The sequence below is a fragment of the Bacillus rossius genome, chromosome 2, assembly GCF_032445375.1.
Source record: "Bacillus rossius redtenbacheri isolate Brsri chromosome 2, Brsri_v3, whole genome shotgun sequence".
NCBI lineage: Eukaryota > Metazoa > Arthropoda > Insecta > Phasmatodea > Bacillidae > Bacillus > Bacillus rossius.
This window is the reverse complement of record NC_086331.1, coordinates 134,763,793-134,786,353: the sequence shown is the minus strand read 5'-3', so window position 1 is coordinate 134,786,353 and position 22,561 is coordinate 134,763,793. Positions and strand designations below refer to the sequence as shown.

At 35.6% G+C, this 22,561-nt stretch overlaps 1 protein-coding gene across 13 annotated transcripts in view; it reads left to right on the top strand.

The window, feature by feature from the left end:
- The window catches only part of LOC134529870 (voltage-dependent calcium channel type D subunit alpha-1), a 406,577-nt gene that overhangs the window by 171,861 nt on the left and 212,155 nt on the right, over nt 1–22,561 (top strand). For 11 of the 13 annotated variants that reach the window (XR_010074727.1, XM_063364400.1, XM_063364408.1 and 8 more), the window contains 7 exons: nt 1,433–1,584; nt 2,097–2,307; nt 3,002–3,122; nt 6,537–6,628; nt 10,954–11,060; nt 14,008–14,105; nt 17,435–17,570. Coding sequence is in view for 12 of the 13 variants with exons in the window: in XM_063364400.1 (XP_063220470.1) it covers nt 1,433–1,584; nt 2,097–2,307; nt 3,002–3,122; nt 6,537–6,628; nt 10,954–11,060; nt 14,008–14,105; nt 17,435–17,570 (917 nt within the window). In the remaining variant the exon portion in view is untranslated. Of the gene's footprint in view, nt 1–1,432; nt 1,585–2,096; nt 2,308–3,001; nt 3,123–6,536; nt 6,629–10,953; nt 11,061–14,007; nt 14,106–17,434; nt 17,571–17,934; nt 18,053–22,561 lie in introns of all 13 variants that reach the window. The other 2 variants (XM_063364404.1, XM_063364403.1) reach the window with 1 other exon arrangement.

Sequence of the window (22,561 nt, the reverse complement as noted above, 5' to 3'; positions counted from 1 at the left end):
CTATTAACAAGTGTCAGTAGTTATTTGTTCACTATGGCAGTCGCTTGTTTGCATTGCTCTATAGATGCGGTTATTTGGCTCAAGTCGCTCCACATGGCAGCAATAAAAGTACACTCCTCTTTATTATATTTTTCGCTAACCTGGTCTCACGTGGTTCCTTTTCAAGTTAATACAATACACTGTGGCTGTGGTAGTAGCGAAAGGATTCTGAGACAGTGTAAACAAACCCCCCAGAAGTGGCGGTCAGTGACACAAGTCAACAGGTTTTTGACAAACCTGGGCCATGTGGGTATTCAAACAACTCATGGAGTGGAGGGGATTTATATGATGACGTCATCTGCTGATGTGGGCCATCTTGGTTCCAAAGCTTGAGGGCAGGTGGCGCTAGTGGTATTTATTTTTGGGGAAAGAATGTGTAGGATTTCTTTTACAACCAATGATTCTAAAGTCAATAACATAAGTGCATTTAAAATAAATTTTTATTTTTAAATTTATTTATTATAAAATAAGTATTTTCGTTCTTCCGTTTTGAACCAAGCACTTAGAACTCAATGACGTAAGTACATTTTTTATTTTAATATTTTTTAAAAATATATAAATTATTTATTATATTGATTTTTTTAAATCCCAGAATACGGCCATGATGATGTTGGCTTACTGTGGCAGGTAGGTAAGTCTCTTTTGAAAATACTAAGCAACTTTTTCGAGTTTTGAATTTTTAGATATTTGGTGGGAATTTTGACCGCAAAACAAGAATCCTAAGAATTCTAAGGCATTCCAAGAAATTGTTGAGGAATCACAATCCATGATCAGACCCAGAGATTGGAGGAACTATTTTGTACCGATTATGATTTGTCATTGAACAGTAGTCCATTTCTGTTTCGAACTACTTTCAATGCAGCAGGAGATGAAGTAGAAATGTGCAGGATGCCAGGTGGTTGAGTGGCAAGGAGTTTGATTCCCGGTGGGGTCCCAGGAAACATGGCGGATGTTGCAGTGAAATGGAGGGTTTCCTCGGGGTACTCATCTAGTTTCTCCACTCATTCATTCTTTCAGTTACTCAATTCTCATCGCTTCACCCTGCATCTTCCCTAATGACTCCTATTTCGACGAGATTCCAAGCCTTAATTCATTTCATTTATCCATTCGTTCAAACTTGGAATCATCCCTGACTGACAGTGCTCACGGTACAAGCCGGCCAGCCATATTCCAATGCCAACTCCTTAAGTGCTAATTCAAATTTATTTTTTGAAATTGTGAATATTTTATTTATGTTTCTTTGAGTTAAGAAATGTGCAGTTCTTTTAGCTGTTACAAAATAGAATTAGAAAGGAACGTTGAATGAAAGTTCAGTTATTGTTTATAGGTGCATGTCCCAGTGACTGTTTAGCACACAATAATAACTCTGTGCAATATTTTGTTTTGTTCAAAGGGTTATTTTGTATCATTGTTCAACCGTTTCGACTGCTTTGTCGTGATTGGGAGTATCGGCGAGATTGTCCTCACACAAACCAAAGTGTTTCCGCCCCTGGGCGTGTCCGTGCTGCGCTGTGTGCGACTACTCCGTGTCTTCAAGGTGACCAAGTGAGTAGCGCTGGAGCCTTGGCCTTCAACAATTATAAATGTTTGCCAAAAATGACACTTAAAATTGACCCAAAATTCGATATTGTCTAAAACTTTTCAGTTTTTAGAGAAGAAAAACATTTTTGCCAAAAAATAAATGAAAAATCTGTGTTTCAAAATTCAGTTTGCAACGTATTGTTTGTATTGGGAAATGATTTGTAAACTTTTGTGAATTCTTTTATTTTTAATTAATTGCATATTCACTCTGGTAGCCCACACGGTAGCTGCGTAGATTATTATCGGCCTGTATAATGATTGTAAATTAGTTAACATAGTAAATTTTGACTGTATACATAAATCACATCATTGTTTTGTCAACATAAGTTTGATTAATAAATGTACAAATTTATGTGTGTGAACTAAAAATATGTTTTTTAAGCACTGGAATTGTTAATGAAAATTGATGCTTTTTTGCTTCTCTTCAAATAACTAACATTTGCATGTACTAAGTTTTGGTTTATGGTTTGTTTCAGATATTGGAGATCTCTTTCAAACTTAGTTGCATCACTTTTGAATTCCATACAATCAATTGCATCACTTTTGTTGCTGCTGTTTCTCTTCATAGTGATATTTGCTCTTTTGGGAATGCAAGTATTTGGTGGAAAATTCGACTTTGACAACACGCAAGACAAAACTCGCAGCAACTTTGACAGTTTTTGGCAAAGCCTTTTGACTGTTTTTCAGGTACCAATATAAATATTTCATATGTTGGTTTCTAATGTTTAAATGGCATTATGATTTAGGCTGTTTGTACTAAGGACAAAAGTTTTTTTATTATTAGAGCAAATTTAATGTTTCTCTCTAAACTGTTTGATAATTGCTTCTAGTTCTTGTAATTTATTACAAAATGAACCATTAAACTTCAGCAAATGGTACTCTGCATAGTGGAATATGTAAAGAATTTCTGTTGTCTTTTTGATTACAATATCTGCAGAATTTTTCTTTGAGCTAAACTGACAAGTGTGTAAAAGAAGACTCTTGGACCACTCCACTGATTTTTTTCTTCTTTAGGATAACAAATATCAGTGTGTTTTATTTTATTTAGTCAGAACAAAATGTAAATTAATAATTGTCACACTTCCCCTCTATGGTTTAGCAGCACTGAAAACAAGGCAGTATTAGGGAATGAGACACAAATTTTAACAAAATTAATATTTATTTATTTTTATTAATTTTAAATTTTTTTAAAATTAACTGTAACTTAGTTTTAAAATTTTTCTACAGCATGTAAAAATAATTTGTCACAATTGTGACCTATGCCTTTTTAATTAGCAATACTCAATTTCTATACATTATAGTTAGGTTGGATTTATATCCTGTTTTCTTAGTTTATTTTATCATTGTGAGAAAAGTGATGTACTTTAGTTGATTTTTTCAGATCCTTACTGGTGAAGATTGGAATGCTGTGATGTATGAAGGAATTGAAGCATATGGAGGAGTATCTTCCCCAGGAGTTCTGGCTTGTGTATACTTCATAATTTTGTTCATCTGCGGTAACTGTATCCTTTATAATCTTGGGTATTTTGCAATTCATAGCCAGTTTTAACCTTTTTTCTCATGGTACGGAACAAAGATAGTTAACCTGTGATCGGGTGTGCTATGAGCAAATTTCTCACTGTGTCCAGAGAAGTCACCATATTTTGACATTATACAGGTTGAGCACAAATTATAAGTACACTTTCAAAAATTAAACGGTGTGGATGATTTATCTGAAACTTCTTTCAGTCAATAGAGAATACCTGAAAGTTTTTTTTTCAAATGTTTAGGAATCGTTTGTTGTAGGTTGCCTCCGCTATAAGCAACTGTTGTTTATAATGGCTCCTACCCCACAACAGTGTGTACTTCAGTCAGCGAAAATGGAGTCGGTAACTGTTGAGCAGAGCAAAGGAAACAAACACCTGAACACAAATCTTCCTGGAAGATGGCTTGGTCATGTGTCGACGATGCGGAATGGGGCAGATCACCAGACTTAACCCCGTGTGATATCTTTCTTTGGGGTTGTGTCAAAGACAAAGTGTTCATGCCACCTCTGCTGCTATCTTTGCCGGATCTGAGACAGCGAATCACAGTGACAGTTGAGTTCATCGCCGTCGACACATTGCACAAAGTGTGGGACAAGTTTGAAAATCACCTCGATGTTTGCTGCGTAACTCGAGGCCCGCATATTGAGTCACTGTAACTTGTAAAAAAAAAACCCTGAGAGATTTTGTATTGACTGAAAAAGGTTTCTGGTAAATCTGTTGCACCGTTTATTTTTTACGATTTATTGAAAGTGAACTGATAATTTGTGCTCCTTTGTATAAAGACCTCAAGCCTTGCGGTACCTTAAATTCAGCTACATTTGAGCAGCCCAGTTCCGTAAACAAGCTCTCAAAAGAGATAACATTGGGCTGTAGTCAGTGAGTAATTGGTGTTACTGCCTGTGCACCTGATGGATTTGGTGCTGTTACAGTGAAATATTTGTGTAAAGAACAAAATATTCAGTAGTTTATGGTCTAGCCACTTTTATAGGATTGTAATACGTACCCTATTTTATTATTTTTTTTTAAATTTCTTAGCACAGTGGATATGAAATCATTTTATTTAAAACTATTGTGTTGATTATATTTTATTTTGTATATGTTAATTTAGTAATAAGAGTTGTATAATGTTTCCTGCATTTTAGATAAGAAAAATTTACTGATGTAAGCATAAGTAACTTTTCATAGTGCAGGTTAAACAGTCATCCTTAAAAATAAAATATTGGAATCCAAACATTATCGAAAAACAAAAGGCATGGCATATGGCAGATACAGATCTCAAGAGTAGAAATTATGTTCATAAGTTTATTGTCCTAATTAAAATAATATTGTGTATTTTTAAATAAAACATGTGAAATATCACTTTCCAAGGTCACTTGCCTCCCTAAATATTAATATTAGGCCATAAGTCGTACTATGTTTTTCTACCTCATTTTGCAATCATTTGCAATATTACTTGAAGTTGAGAATCAATTTTTATTAGATGATAAATTAAAAGGTACATATTCACTTCTAGCAAGTATTAATATGAAGCATACAGTGACCATACAGTATTGTGACCATATCTCCGTTAGAGGAGGCTTCAACCCACTGAGGAGATAACAGTAAAAAGAAAGATCAAGTGAGGTAAATAACTCAAAAGCGGATATTTCGCCCCTTATAGTAGGAGCAGTCGTAAGTTATTACATTCTGTTTTTAAAAACATGAGAATTCAAAACATTAATATGTTAATAATATAACAATATATTAAAAATGGTAAAACAACCAGAAAATTGTGTAAGCATGTACAGATATCGAAGAAGTATATATAAGCATCTTCGAAAGGACAAATGACTACAGTTATATAATTGTAAGTGCTTAAACACATAGTACACAAGCGTAGGTGTACGTATCAAGGACTTATAAAGAACCTAATACCAAACATTCATAAGAATTACAAAATACATAGTAAAATATTAAATGATTACAAACACGTACAAATACATAATTTCAAATGGAATTCAAAATTGTGTGCTCTTGACTAAGTAGTTTACGTAAGGTGCGCAAACACATGATTATATACATACTTTGATTACGAAAAGAATATCACAGTAACAAAAATAAATAAGTTCTATGCAAACCAGGGTGATCAAAGCAATTGCACTGTCAGTAATCCCATGTGTTCAATGCAAACTATTGATTACTAGAACACAAATGTGTTATATCACGTAGATTCAAATAGATCATGAGTAATGCAACATAAGAGTGCGTTATGATTAAATGCAAACATTAAATGTCGAAACACACATTTATATTAAAGTTAAAGACTTTAATAAGAGCACTAAAGAACATACCACAACTGGATCCGATCATGACCGGTATTTAACAAACACACAATTAAGTGAACAAACATAATTTAGAACGTGGCAAGCCGAAAAAGAGTTTAAGCAAAGAGAGTTATGTATACTACTTTACTAGAGGAGCCACTACAACAAACCAACAAACGCAACTGCAAAGCATAATACTTGCACACCCATGACCGTATCCGCAACACCCCTACACGAACACAAGTTGTGTGCGCTCAAAGTGACTAAAGGTGTAATATCAATCCAGGGCTTAAATAAGCATGGATGGGTAAACCACTGCAGATAAAATGTAGTACCAAGAAATTGAAGAGGGGCGCATGCGCAACATGGGAGTGAGAACCGCAGAAGGGCAAGGAAAATAATGAGAGAGGGGGGAAGGTGAAAGGGAAGGAACACACTGATCTGAAGATAACCGAAGAATGATGAAGATAACACTAGCAGTTTACTGCAAATATAAAACTGTCGGAAAGCTTCAATTTGAAGAATCTTTTGGGACTGGGAATGTCTAAAATGCATCGCAACAAAGTTAAGTTTCTCGAGAGAGAGCTGTGTTCACTAGCGTGGTGCTAAGTAACTGTCAGTTATCCTGGGCTACTCTATATTGTTCCAAGTTACTAGGTATGGCACCATTACCTGCATTTTCCACAGAATACATAAATTGTTTAATAGTATAGATCGATGTGATAGCGATAGGAAATGCTTAAGAAATGAGCTTTTCTCCCACAACTTTAAATTGGAGGTCAGTGGAGATACGCACAAAATGTACTATTTTAATAACGTAAGTGAATAAAAAGAGGGACTGTAAATTTCTCCACATTACATATATCATGTGAAAGTAAATAATGAATACCTCCAAAACAAAAAACACATCATGGTATATCATTGTAGGGCACTTTAGTTTCGGAAAGCATAAATCTAATATTATAAGATTTGGTTTGGTAGCTTTTTCAGAAATGGTGCTTGAACTTATTCATATATAAATTTAGTATACAAATACATTGATTATATGTGTGTTTTATGTTGAAGTGTTTCCTCAACTATAATACAGATATTTTATTAAATGTTTTCTTGGCCATCGCAGTAGATAATCTTGCTGATGCTGAATCTTTAACAGCCATTGAAAAAGAAGCAGAGGAAGAGGTATGTATTTTCATGAAGCTTGATACATTGGAGTTTTTGTTTTAGAACTTGGCTTATCTTCGTGCAAAAAAAGATTGTGTAACTTGTATAGTATACCACTATTCTGTAAAGAAGCTGCATAAAGAAAATAAAAAAATCAAAGAAACATTTTAAAAGTAAAACATAAAATCTAACATTAAACATAAACAAAAATATTAATCAGAGAATACTACAGCAATCTAATTAATTGATAGTCTTCATTGGTATTTCAAAACTCACAATAATACATGAAACCTTTTCTTGCATGTCAGCAGAGCATTGAGTTGGAGGTTTTCTTCTATTTCTATCAGACTAGTGCAGTGGTGCAAAATTGTGAAAGGAAAAACATTCTGGAGGGAGGTTTATTTACAGTTATAAATTCCTTATTAGAAAAATCTTTCCAACAATTTTTATTGTTAGTTAAAATTTGCATTATTTTCTTTTTATATTCTTTGACATTACAAAATTACAATTATCAGAATTAATTATGAGGGGGCCAGGGCCATTAGAAGTTATCAATTAAAAATATGTTATACATTTTATAAATTTAATTATTAAATTAAGATATTAGTTGGTACCACCAGTGCTGGACTATATACAGATGTCCGAAAAGTCTTTCCCTGACTACACAAATTAATAACATCGGCTAGAAGTAAGATAAAAAACGAAACTGGTGACAAAATGTTGAGAAACTATCCAAGCTTTTTTCAAACATCAATACACTTCCACATGAGCACCTTTGGTAGCACGTAGCACATCTAGTCAATATTCAGTTCCCGTCCACACATTAGCCAACATCATTGGAGGGATCGATGCAATGACTCTGGTTATCCGTTGTCGCAGGGTTGCAATATCTGGTACATGTGTTTGGTAGACCTCGTCCTTGACATAACCCCATAAAAAGAAGTCTAATGGGGTTATGTCAGGAGAGCGTGGAGGCCAAACCATTGGTCCATCACGACCGATCCATTGTCCAGAAAAGGTCATATCAAGATAGGCATGGACCTCCAAACCCCAATGAGGTGGTGCACCGTCTTGTTGAAACATGACATCGGGGTGATACTTAAGCAGCTGAGGAACAGCATGAAGTTGTAACATGTTCAAATACACTGGTGATATGATGGTTGCCTCAGCGAAGAAGAATGGCCTGATAATTCTGTCATGCAATAGTGCGCACCAAACATTCACTTTTGGACTTCCTCTGATACACTCCGTCACCTCGCCAGGGGGCGGTGAACCCCAAATGCGCACGTTATGGCGATTCACTACTCCACTGACAAAAAAAAAAGGCTCCTCATCAGAAAAGGCAATTCGTTGGAGATAACCATTATCATCCTCCATATGTGATAAAATTTTGACCGCAAAGTCATATCAACGTGTACTGTCATTGGGCAACAGAGCCTGAACGATTTGCACTTTGTATGCACGAAACATTAAAGTTTGTGTAAGATATCGTAGAGAGATCTTTTTGGCATCTGTAATTCACGTGAGGCCCTTCGCACCGATTTCTTGGGACTTCGTAGAAATGACTGTCACACAGCTTCCACCCTTTCAGCTGAGGTTGATGGTCGACCAGACTTCGGAAGGTCAGCAACCGATCCTGTGGTCTTGAACTTCTCATACCACATCTTAATGCTCTTGACATTGGGGGGAATGTTTCCATATGTGGTCTGGAAGTTTCTCTGCACTGTTATTGGTGGTTGTGTCTCGTGGTACCACAGGACGCACTTCACTTTCTCCTGATGGGTAATCATGTCCGTCTTCCTGGGCACCTCACCTCGGACACTGCACACATACTGCGAACCTATGACAAAAAAAATTTAAGTTATGACCTAACATTTTGACACCACTTTCATATTTTTATTGTACGTCTAGCCGAAGTTCTAATTTGTGTAACCAGGGACATCCTGTATTATTTGATTTTACAATATTCAATCGTTGACTGTTCACTGGCTGACAGGAAGTGGGAAATACTGGCATTCTTCACTCCAGAGGGGCCGGCGTAAATTTTGTAGACTAAGTCTTGAAATAAATTTTGCCGAAAAAAGTCTTGCAATAAATGTTGAACCAAATCTTGAAATGAATCTTGAACTAAGTCTTGAACCTCACTGGAACAAAAAAAGGAATCCAGTGGTCAAGAATAGCAAATGAATGGAGAATTTAGGGCAAAAGGTTAACAGGGAGGCAACTATAGCCAAAAAGGACGTTGAATTTTCCACCTACCAGTCTGGGGGTGGAATGAAGAGACTCACTCCCTCGGAAGAGGCAGCGCGAGTACTTGCAGAGTCCGTCGCGAGACATGATACGGATTTACTACTTGACTAAACTAATGGTAAGTAGCCCACTAGAAGCATAAAAAAAATAAAAGTTAGGAATCACTCCCGAACATAAGAGATTACATCTCTTAATTTAGTTGCAGTGAGATAGTTTGTGGCTGAAGTCGTGGCTGATAAGCTCCGACGAGATGCAACCACGGTGACTGCAGATGGACGAATCTCTCAATCAAAAAGGCGACATTTGGTTAAATTTGGGGCAGAGGCCCGGAGGCTTAGGGAGTGGGGGAACTGGCCTCTGTTTGGCTGGAATAGGCTCGTGGAGAACTTGCTCCGCCCACCGAAATAAAATTACGAAGCTGACTGGTTGCCTAGATTTAAGGTGCATCGGTGGTGAAAGAAAGCAGTGTGCTCTGTCTGGTAACAGGAGCAACTAACTCGGTGTTAGTACGCCGAAGTACCGCGAGGGGTAACTAGCGTAAGCCTGGTCCTTATGGAACCAACTGGTGCACACTCTGTCGGGCTAAAAGGGAACTAGAGAGAGTTGATGGTAGCGGCCAGTAGAGGTCTCGCTCCAATGCTGAACTAAGGTAAGTTAGTTCATTTTGTCGCCCGGAGATGGCGCAAACAGGCAGTTCGCCGGCCAGTGGTATGTCCTTGTGGCCTAGTGAGGTTAATGGCCCCGGTCGTTGCTCTGGCCGGTGTTCCTGGCATAGGAGTGGCGGTGGGGGATGCTAGCTTGTGCCCGACGGTACTGGAACATAAGAATGGGGCATGACTGGCAACCTCAGCCGAGGTCTGGGAACTGAACTGCTGTGGGCAGCAGCTGAGAGGCGCTCTCCTGGTCACGAAGTAGGACACTGTTACTGGTCGGGTTTGTGACTCGAGGCGGGGAGAAAAATGAGGCCAATTTCTAGCAAAGGCAAAATCACATCTGGGTGTAGGTTGAAGCATTGGGAAAGAGTGGCGGAACTCTAATAGAAAAGGTTAGATCAGTATGCACAATGGTCTAACAAAGTTTCGAATTTAGGTGAAAAATAAATTTGTGCCAAATATTTAAAATTTACGGCACAAGTGTAATCAAATTTAATAGCGAGATAGTTCCTGGAAAAGGTTTTCATCTTGGTTTTTGTATTATTAAGTTCAACCAGATTAATAATTAACCATTGATTAATGGAATTAATATCATTTTGTAATAACAAGCAGTCATTTAGAGTGGTAATTTTCCTATAGATTTTCAGATCATCCCCGAATAGTGAGCTTGCTGTGTGATTTAGGACCATCATTATATGGTTGATGAAAATATTAAAAAGCAGGGATGACAACGAACCTCCCTGGGAAACACCAGAACTAGTATTAAATAATGAAGAATTATGATTATTATGTAATTGATAAAAAAAATTTCCGTTTTCGAGATAGCTGGAGAACCAATTACTAATATAATTATCATATGGACAGATGCTGTACAGTTAGACATAGAATGGATCAGTATCTTGCCTTTTATTTAGAGAGACAAGATTATTTAATGCCATGTGCGATGTGCAAAGTGATGCAACTTACAGGGTGTAATAGTTGTTAAATGTGTTTCGTGTTGTCAATTTTGCAATGTTTTCGAGAACCATTACAGAAAATTGTGTTGGGGGAGTACGAAAGAGCCAGCCTCCTGCCAAACTGTTTATTTCTCCACACACTTGATCACGTGCCACGCTCATTTGGCTAGGCAGACGATTATTTTAAAAGTTTTTACCTGGGGCAAGCGGGCGCAAGTATTTGACCTCTTCACAGTGTAACCTAAGAAAGAAAGATAATTCTTGCACCATCCTGTAAATGATATACAGTTACAGAAAGGTTGTGTGGCATTGTATCAAATACTGCATTTTTGTTTGTTACTGTTGTACATTTGTTCAATGTCTTTGATTGTTAACATTTGTACTGTGACAATGTTTGTAATTATTGATGTATTTATCACTTTATTGGTATGAAAGTAGTTAAATGCTGTAATGAGCTATATTAATATTAATGATATTTGATCAGGCAGAGAAGCAGCAGAAATCTCACAGTGGCTCGCCAGCGAGAGAAGCCGAGAGTGAAGCAAATGAAGAGTTGACGCATGCAGAGGAACAGGATGTCGATGATGATATGTGAGTATTGCATTAGTGATATTGCACAGATCCCAGTAATAAATACAAGGCATTTATTAAATGTGTCTATTTAACACCTTGATATTTTACTAAAAGATATTTAACCATGTGTACGAAATTTATTTTTTGTTTTAATTATCATTATTATTATTATTATTTTTAAAACTTACTCATATCTGCTCCAAGATTGTGAAATTAATGGTGATATTTTCAGTTTTTAAACTTCATGAAAGTATAACTAAAAGGTAAAAACACTATAATGATGCAAAAATTAAAACTAGTATTTGCAGGGTGTTTGGAAATAGCAGGGCATAAATTTAATGTGTGACAGGGAATGCCAAAACCAGTTATTGTTGAAGTACAAATGTCTGGAAAGGCGACCCTGTGAAGCACAAACAGTAGAGAGGAAATTGGAAATGTGCGCGCAGCAGTGCCATGATGTTTCAAATGCTTGGCAGGAAGCTGGGAAGAGCCAGGTGCAGTCATTAGAGTTGGCCAAACTCACTAGAATCAGCACAGTGGATGGTTGGTTGTGGGCTAGGCTTGTTGGGATGCAGTAAAACATGTGAAACAATTATTTAAATATTTATTGCTAGTTATTTGTAAGGCAAATATGGCACTAGTTGAAAAATTATGAATGTAACAAACATTTTAATTTAATATACACAAAATATGTATTAAATATTAATTGCGCTTAGTATTGTGCAACTATAAGAAGTAATAATATAAATTTAAGAGGCAGCATTTCCAGTTTGGTTAAGCAAGTTAATTTTTTTTATTCTTTGGGTTTTGTGTTCATCATGTAATTGTTTTTTTTTGGTGGCAAGATGCCCACCATTGTTCTTTAATAATTTTAAGTAAGGAAGACTAAAAATTGGTAAAAAATTGTAAATATTCTTAAGAGACTTTCACTCAAATGTTTTCTAGTATTGGAGTTAATGGATAATGGAATCGAACAGTATTATCAGCCCAAGCAATTTTCTTGAAGTGTTGATATGTATGTAACAGTTGGACTATTAATCTTGTTGGGAGGTGTAATTTTTATGTGATGATATTTTTAAAAAATACTTACATCAATCTGTGTATAATATGTACCTAGCAAAATGACACACACTTGCAACAAGAGTTCCAAATATAAATAGCAAAAAATAACAGTGTGTATCCCAAAAGTCATTAAATATACTTTTTTGCAACGCCCCTAATGGTCACCGTGTTCAAACAAGTTGGGCGATTGGGGGGGGGACCATTAGCCATACATTGCACCAAAGTTCAGTCCACTGGGAGCTTTAGAAGAGGCAGGATAGCTGATTTAGTGCACCCTTGTTTCAAGACCATGTCACGACGTGCGATGGCGGATATTATTGAACGATGTTGGGCGATGAAATTTTGCACAAAACTCAGCAAAAAAAAAAGTGCCAAAACTGGGGAATTGCCTAAGAAAGCCTATGTGGAGTCTGCTCTAAGCTGCGTGCAAGCTTCGAGCTGGGGGAAGAAGTTTGAGGAGAGCCACGACGGAGTGGCCGGTGACCTCGGCTCTGGACGGCCAACATGTGACTCGTGTGCGTGACTCATTAATGATTGTTTGGTTATTAGCAGACACGCTAAACATTACGAAAACGGTTGTGCATCGCATCGTTACAGACTAATTGAACGTGCGACAGGTGTGCAGCCAGCGCCCAGCCACTGTCTGCATGTCCGTGAGTTTCTGGCGAAGCCGTCGCACCCACGCCACAGTCCCAACCTAGCTCCGGCCGACGGTTTTTTGTTTTTGAGGATCAAGAACCCACTCGAAGCATAGACGCTACTGAAGCGGCCATGACAGCGGCTCTGAAGCAGGTTCTGTCGAGGTCTTCGAGGGGGCCAGGCTGGGGAGAGGCAGTGGAATGATAACACTCGTGGAGGGTACACCGAACAATTTCAAAAATGTGTTCGTTTTTAACTAAATACATTTCATTACTTTTGGAAAGCATCCTGTACAACATAAAAGTAAAGAAATGTGGAGAAACATGCATTTATTGCAGCACTCCAATTGCTTTGATAATGCTTTTCTATTTGAGTTATGTCCTGGTAGAACCTTTCACCACATTTGTCACTAATGGTACCAAGGTTATCCCGGGAAGAAGGCCAAATGGTTGTTCCAGAAATGTAGTTTGTGTACCTATTTCTTAAATATTTGAGATGGTTGTTTTCTTAAAGTACACAGTGAAATTTATTGTATCAGGTGTCAGTTTATATTATTTATAAATTTTACAGTTAAAAATTTCTCTTAATTATTATATGTTATATTCTTGGTTACTTCCAAAAAAATTTACTGAAAATATCCTGAATACTCTTTTTATAAATATGTACTAACCTATATTGTGAAAATGTTGCTTCTTTTGAAGAGAGAACAGATATTTGAATGGCAAAAGTATGTTCGTCCTTTTCAGTTGTAGCAGTACTTTTGCCAATATTTTAAAAATATATTTTGATTAAAATTTTGGCAATCCAAATTTAAAGGAATTAATAGAATTTATTATTATTATTTTCTAAAATGTCTTTACTAAATAGTAGACATTTATGCAGAAATTATTGATTAGATTAATTGTTGCAAGTTACTTTGGAGTTTTATAAATAGGATATTTAGTGGGTTTCACACAATATTGCAATTTGTTAAAATATCTTAGTTTAATTTAGTATTTTATCACCTTATTCTCACATTCTTATTCCATCTTAGACTTTTTAGCTTTTGTGGTAATGAGGTGTTTTGCTTGAATTTTATTTTAGATTAATCATTATTTATTTATCTTACAGTAATTAATTTTGTAATATTTGTCAGTCTTAATTATTTAACTTTTTGAAGTCAGGAAATGATATCTGCCAACATGTACTTGTTAGATAAATATAAATTAAAATTCTTTTGCTTCTTATTGGCTGTTTTTGTTAAATTACATCTTTCTCAGCACAGGTCAGAGAAGGATGAAGAAACTGGAAGTCACACGAAGGTTCGGCTGGAGATCGGTGAAAGTGAAGAGTACGCGTATGATGACAACTTGGAAAATCAAGGTGTGTAAATGCCAGACTATTGCATTTAGGCTTGCTATTTTTTAAGATTAAATGTTAAAATTGGAAGAAATCATAAAATATTGGGGAGAGCAGCAAGTTTGGAATTATCAGTTATGGCTATAACAAACATTTAATGTTTTTTTAACTAAGCTGTCTTATGATAATTATAGGCTTCAGGACCTTGTTTGATGTTTAAAAGTATTTTTTTTTTAAATATTTGACCTCAGTCACATATAAAAGTATTAAATTAGAGATGGACGAGTCTGCAAATTTTTGAGCTGAGTAAAGCAGAGTGTTCAGTATTTATACCGTCGAGTTCAGTCCATAAGTGAGTATTTTTTTTAGTAGAGTCCTTAAAAATAAAGTAGAGCTCATTTAGTTGTAACATGTTTTTTGCAGGTAAAAGCATTAGAATGGATTTCGATATAGTACTAAGGGTTAAAATAAATAATTAATGCAGAAAAACACTAGACAAGATTATATTTAGTAAATGTCGAAAGACGTCCTTCATAGGTACTAAGTAAATGGGATAAATTAATAAAACTAATTTTGTTCACAGCTAGGTTTAATACAATGTTATTTGACTTATTTAGAAATATAATAAATATTTTGATAATTCTGCAGAATAGAAGCTTCTGGGAAATAGGGGAATGATTACATAATGAAAGGGTTGTTAGGTTAGATGAGCTTTATTAATTACGTATTATATATTATGTATGCATTAAGTATGTACAAAATACATATTAATGTAGCTGACCTGACCTTATAAACCTATTGCTTAAGTTGTTACTCTTCATACTTCCCATAATTTGTAATGTTGTTAACATTTAAATGATCTAATAAATATTTCTTAACACCATTCACTCGAATTGTTAAAAACTGTGCACAAACTATAAAATTACCAAAACACAAAAGTGTAAACACAACTGGGAGAAAGATCAACTCCAATAATTTTTTTCAATTTTCTTCCACTGTTTTATATTTGGAAATGTTTTCTCCACACTTAAAATGTTTACACATTTTCAAACATCACATCATTAATGTGCATTTATAGCATTTAAAATTTCACTGTTTAGCATTAAAATTTTATGTTTTAGCATTTTGACATCACAGATATAGCATTTTTTGTAGGCTTGTGTGAATATTTGAGTGAATATTTGAGTTCTTGACTATGAATAGTTTTTTCATGTTCAATTCAACCTCGAATACAAACACCTCAAAATAACGAATAGTCATTTACTTTCGAAGTAGTGGCCAAGTTTTGTGAATTTATCATTATTAATTAGTTGTTGATCTACCAACTTGGTTTTCTGGGGTTTTCATTACTCCTAAATGATGGGTCTACTTCGGTATCAGAACAAGATGTGCACTTGAACACTTTTAGATAGTCACCAAAGAAATTAGTTTTTAAACCAAATTCTACAACATTAGAACAATCTGACACTCTGGATTCTATTTTGCCCTATAATGAAGCTTTTTCTCTACACCTAGAACAAGCTGATCATGTGAACATGTTTAGAACGTCTCCCAAGAAAACGAGATCCAATCCAGCTAGAGGCCAGAAACAACCAAAGATGGAAGTCAAGTTTCAATCTCTTAAATTAGAAGACTTAATTAGAAATATTTAATTGCTTTGTGTCAAGATTGATCTTAAGAAGTGAAAATGCTTTTCTTAAATCTCTGCTTACTGATTCACGCTCCAAAACTGCTGAAATGAAACAACTCCTTCATATCTTATAATGGCAGTGATAAATCTTAGTCAAGCCTCAATGAAATCATTGAGTGACAATAAAACTGACAAGAGTTGCAACTCCGGGCGTCTCAGGTAACGGTAGTCCGTCCCGTGACTTACATCCGACGCAGCGAGATAAGCGCAGTGTCACGCGCGGCAACAACAACAACCAACATGCTGATGAACACTGATTCGCTGTCCTAAATCTAAAAACAATGTGAATGTTGAAGCTAAACGAGAACAGGATCGCAAAAAAGCACCCATACAAGCGGACATAAGGAACATCTCTACTCTTAAAAAAATCAGCAAACCTATTCCTAAAGAAACAAAGGTACTTTTTGTTACACAATTTGATCCGTCAGTCCAGGAAACATGAGATTGTAGATTAATTTCCAATGAGCTCAACCTATCTCATGTTAAAGTAGCCAAACTTTAAACATAATTTAATACATATGATTCGTTGTTCCAATTAGCTAGATACATTAGGCCTACAGACGGACATGCAGTGACGGGCTGACGGGCTGGTCAGAGACGTGAATAAGTTGAGCCCAGGTCAGTATGGAGCGGTGATGGAATGCTTTAGTGGAGCAGATGAGACAGCCTCCAGAAAACTGACAGGCTTGTGGCAATGTTCATTGCATTATTCTCCCTGTGGCCTCTACATGTTTTCTATGTAAAATTGATTAATAGTATACAACTTAATTTATTTAGTTAAAGTTTGTTTGCAAATTTTGTAATTTTGGCTTGTCTAGCTGTACATAATATACATTAAAATGTAAATGGAGGTGTTACATGCGTACTGCAAAAACTATCTTCACCAAAGAGTGCTCATAAGTAAAATTACTGAAAACAATGAATAGGTATTTATGTTTTTTAACATTTTAATATGTGTATTTGAACATTTTTATGAGTTCATCAGCTATTTTCTTGTGCTTTAATGACAAAATTTTGCTATATTTCGTGTGAGAAAAAGCTCTTTTGTTTAATAAAACTAACAGTTACAATCTTCAAGTTTACATTAACCTACAGAAATGAGAAAAAAATTAATTACAAATAAGTGCTAATTTCTAATCATCCTGTAAAATAGAGAAGTAATAATTTATAAATTATGGACATTGGGCTGTTCATTGCAAATAATGTTTTTTCATAATTAACAAAGAAATGTTTTGAAATTGGGATATCATAAGTTTTATGTAACTTAATCAGAACTAAGTTTGTATTTAAAGTGGGCGGGTTTTTAAGTTTAACATTATTTAGAACATTTGTCTTCTTAAAAAAAAGTCATATTTATTCCTTCAAATAAAGAAAAATACAAAAAAATATAACTAATGTTTGTTACTGAAATACCCATATTTTTAAATTTTCACATTATTTATTGATCCATTTTTGTTTTTATTTAGTGTAGTATATTAGGCAAGTCTGTATTATCTCATTCAAACAGCTGGGATTTTTTTTTTCCACTGTTGAAGAATCTGAGCTTCGCGTTCCTACTGAAACATAATGTTTATTACGATTTATATAACTTTGTAAATGTTTTGAGATTTGGAATTACAGTACACGTTCTATAAGCTTTGCAGTGGCAATGCAAAATTTTCAGATGAATTCCACGAAGATGATGTTGAAATGGATCTTAAGTCTGCTAGACCTCGGAGGCTGTCGGAAGTCAGCATAAAAAAAACAATCCAACCTCTTCCAGAAGGAAGTGCCTTCTTTATCTTTTCAAATACTAACAGGTAAGATAAAGTAATTTTTCCTTGGGCATTACTGCATTAGCAGAGCCAAAAACAAAACCAAAATCAAAGAAAGTCAATTTATTGAAAAAAGTCTGTTCGAAACATGTTTCAATGTTCTTGATACTAGGATAGGATTTTCAAAACTGTGTAATGTTGAAAGTTAACATACAATATTTTGACTTTGTTTGTTAGCATCTGAACCAATATTTTACTAAATACTGAATAGTTTTCACTGCTGGTAAATTTTTATTGTTATTGACAAACCACTTAATTTGATTTTGTGTCAATTGGCCTGCGAGATTGTAGTTTTGCCCAAGGTTTAGTATTTCAGACTTATGTTTGTAAAATATTGTTTGCTTAACAGAAATGGATGATGATGGTATATCAGCTCGTCCTAGACGTCTGTCTGAGTTCAACATGGGCAACCAGACTCAGCCCATTCCTCCTGCGACATCATTCTTCATTTTTTCTCAATCCAACAGGTGAAAGCTGGTGCATCTAGGCTTCTTCTGCTATCAAATATTTCACTCATTTTCTGCTCTAGTTAATTAAAATTAACCTAACGTGAATGTTAATTGATGCTTGATTTCAGCTATGTTCGTATGTTTAGCTAGCACTGTGTATGTTATAGTATGTGTTTATAGGAATCATGCTTCTACAGATCCTTATTTCTAAATGTTGACATTTCAAGCATGTTGTCTGTTTGAAATTTTAAAGAAGAAATGGTGACCACAGAACTTTTTTAATTTTTCGTAAATATTGTAATTGATTAGTGGATTGATTATTAAAACTAGCAATAACCTAAAAGAATTTTTCCAAATTTTGGAAGTGTGTACTATGTAATATTGATATCACATTACACACTGATGTTAGTGGTTATATTTTCACCATGGTATTTAGTTGTGGAAGTTCAATAACATGCTTTTAGTTAAAATTCATTGTTTTAAAATAATAGTTTGACAATAGAATTTGCCTTTACCGTATCATTTTATAAAAAAATTTGAGACAGTTATCTCTCTTAGTTATTCTGCGTGTGTGACATGAACAAGTATATATTAGAACAAAAACTTGATTGAACCTTCATATAATTGTTCCAATGCTCTAATGAAATTGATGTGCTATTATTTATATAAGTAGTGTAGCAAACTAACAAGCATCCAATAGTTTAATGAATTTGTATCAGTAGCTTAACAAAAAGTATTTTTAACATCTACTGTAATATGTTTCACACCCATTATATAAAACAATCAAGAAACAATAGGAATGATTTATTTATATATGTTCAACCAGGAGTACAAAACATGCGTAGTTAAAAAAAAAATTGACTAATTTCTATAATAGTAAAAAAATATTTTGGGTTTTAAAAAAGGAGTATGCATATTTTCATAACACTATGTTCAGATGGTCAAGTATTATAAAATTTGTGACAATAAAACACATTAGGATAAATTTTTATCCTTGAGGCACGTATGCACATAGGTCGTAAAGTTAAAATGCAGGCATTCCATGCTGCCCTTCACATCCACCTGTAGCCTGCTTGCGTACATATGTACGTACGTAGGTAAGTAAATCAATTTTAAGATTTTATGAAGTTCGATTGGTTTGTACAACATTTTGCATGTACTTTCTTTCTTCAACTGATTGAGTAAATAAGTGCAGGAACTGATAAAATTTAATATTTGACATTTTCATGCATTTAATCCAATAAAATTATAAAAAAGGAAATTGTTTGAAGTTAATTCTAAGTCAATTTCAAAATGTGCTATTATTTTATAGTACATTCACATTTTTTTTACGATTATAAATATTTTTTTTAAAAGGCAGTTTTGTAGGTGCTAATAATAATTTTTATCCTTTAATAAATACTGTCATACAAAATATTAATTATTATTAGAATTTAAATGGGTTGTAAGTAAATCATCAAACTAATTATTTTATTTTGAATTTTTTATATTTTTTAATACATAAGTAAACGATACGCCATGGCATAAACGTCTACCAAGAGAATTATGCAGGCATGTGTTTACCAATGTGTAGTCTTGGGGGCGTCGTAGACACTTAAGCCCGGTGTGTATCCCTTAAGGCCCCATGTGTAGTCTTGGGAGCTATGCAGTCCCCTTAGGCCCCATGCGTAGTCTTGGGAGCTTTGCAGTCCCCTTAGGCCCCATGTGTAGTCTTGGGGGCATGGCAGTCCCCTTAGGCCCCATGTGTAGTCTTGGGAGCTATGCAGTCCCCTTAGGCCCCATGTGTAGTCTTGGGAACTATGCAGTCCCCTTAGGCCCCATGTGTAGTCTTGGGAGCTATGCAGTCCCCTTAGGCCCCATGTGTAGTCTTGGGAGCTATGCAGTCCCCTTAGGCCCCATGTGTAGTCTTGGGGGCATGGCAGTCCCCTTAGGCCCCATGTGTAGTCTTGGGAGCTATGCAGTCCCCTTAGGCCTCATGCGTAGTCTTGGGGGCGTGGCAGTCCCCTTAGGCCCGATGTGTAGGGTTATGTACGTTGTGTTTATACGGCATCGTTCATTTGCCTTGGGTGCAGTCATGTGGGAGGGCATGCTGACCAAGCTGATGCTGTGAAGAACAGGGAAGTGGGTGTAAGACCGGGCTACCTCTGATTATATCCAACCACAAGACTGGCTCGCGCTGAGCGCCAGGAACACTTTATACTTGTTGAGAGAGCATCCCACACACGTCAGTCTCTCTAGCTTTTAAACACCTGGTCGAACCAATAGATACACAAAAATCTGGTAAGATGCTGTTTATGGACTTGATTATGTTTGCAAATGAAAATAACAGTGATGCAGTTTGTTGTGTTTTGGACTTGAGTAGTTGATGTTTTGTTATTGTGTTGAGGATGATGCCAGAGTCAGTGTAATGACGGAGGTCTAGGACAAAGCAAGTTGTGGTTACCTTGTCTAAGAATCGTAAATATAATACAGTTAAATAAACAGTGGTATGGAATTGGGTTTAGGTGTCTGGACAAAGTTATATTTGTTTTTTTTTGAGAAGTCCGTATAACTGAATTATAATTAAGTTACACTGTCTGCCTCCTAAAGTAGGCCTTGTAGAAATAATAAAAGTGTTAAATATTTAATTAGAAATACCAGATGGATCTGTGTCAGTAATAAGAGCTGAAGTGGTTGAGGTGTGGAGACAGCCGCACTCGGTGGGCTCTGTCGAGACTGGGGAGTAGCAGGCAGGCGTCCGGGCTAAACACAATAGTAGCTATGAAGTCTCCAGTCATGAGCATATGCAAGACATAGTTAACCCTTGAATGAGCTTGTAATAATTATACACTTGTAATTGTACAATTGTGTTTTACTTTTTACGTAATAATTAATGTTTATTAGGTGGGGCTGGTGGGGTATTAAAAAAAAACACACATGCTTACATAAAGTTAGAAAATACTGCTTTTCGGCAGGGGAAGGGGAGGGGGGGGTTGAGAGTTGGGGTCTTGATCATAGGAGGGGCCTAGTCCTTGGTCAAGGTCAAATGCTAAGCAGAGTTTGTGAATCCACCTTAAAAGCAGAGGTGCCCACCCCCCCAAACACTATGACTCACCCCCCCCCCCCCCCCCGAAATTTTTTATGCCATTTTCTCAATGATTTACTCAATTATTTTATAATATTATACTTTTTTAGTATTATATTTTATCACATTTTGCATTAATTAAAAATGATTTTCTAATAATAATTTTGGTCATATATCAGGTAATATTTCCATCCTGAACCGACAGATGCCAAACTGCTTTTGTTGAGGAAAGTGCGGGGTTGCCAATTTGATTTACAAGATCCCTTTCAATTATCAAAGCACCAGAAACGTATTTTCACATTAGAAGTTATAATTATGTAAATAATATATACATTTTTCTCGTCTTTTAACCACCCCCCCCCCCCCCCCCCCCTGAAATTTTAATGACGCAGTCTGCGTCGTTACCCCCCCTTGTGAGCACCCCTGTTAAAAGTATTTTAAAAGTATTGCACTAATGTAAAGCCCATTAACCTTAGTTATTTGAATTTACTGTGCTTCATTATAATCTATACAAGTATTTATATAATATTATAAAGCTGAAGAGTTTGTTTGTTTCAACGCGCTAATCTCAGGAACCACTGGTCCGATTTGAAAAATTATTTCAGTGTTGAATAGTACATTTATCGAGGAAGGCTATAGGCTATATTATATTATCAATAACATTAGGGATCATTACTAAAAGTCCAATTTAGAATCAAATGCGTTGGAAGGTGTTAGATACATCATGCAGTACACGTACAAAGTGTGTGTTGACGATGGCGCAGGCGCTAGAAGTTAATGACTATTTCATTGTTAGTGCAGTCCTCATCACCGTTGAAATTTTGCGGGTACTTCAAATATCAAAAAATGCCCTTTTTTTAAAGTATATATATTTTACAGACTTGAAACTTCATAGTAATGTTCCTTATGTTACGCAGGATGACATTTTCTGAAAATTAGATCCTATGGGTGGTTAAAACCAGGCAACAGTGGGTACTTTGTCTGCATGAGAACAAGATTTTGCATTGTACATGCCTTCTGCATCTCCATGGCAACGGGCATCACCTCTGCAGTGGCGAACCCACAAGGAGGGGCATGTATAATGAGCGGCGCAAGAGTGATCTGCCTGTAGACTGCCGTAGCGAAGTACGGGTACATCAGTTGTACGTTGCGTGCACGAGTCGGGAAACCATCGGTGCTATTCATTTTCTCTCCGGTACATTATACAGCATTGTAATAAATTTTCACTGAATTTTTTTTATTTACCAATACTGTAAATGGAAGATGTGGCTTAATTTTTTTTCCATTAGTATAGCCGTGCGAAGCCGGGTCGGGCAGCTAGTGAAATATATTTTGCAATGGGTGGATATTCATAGTAAATTTGTGTTATTTCAGTTATATTGCTCTTGACTTTAGATTTAATAATGTGTCATTGTGTGATATATGAACATTAACCTCATTTAGATAATAAGAATTTTAATATA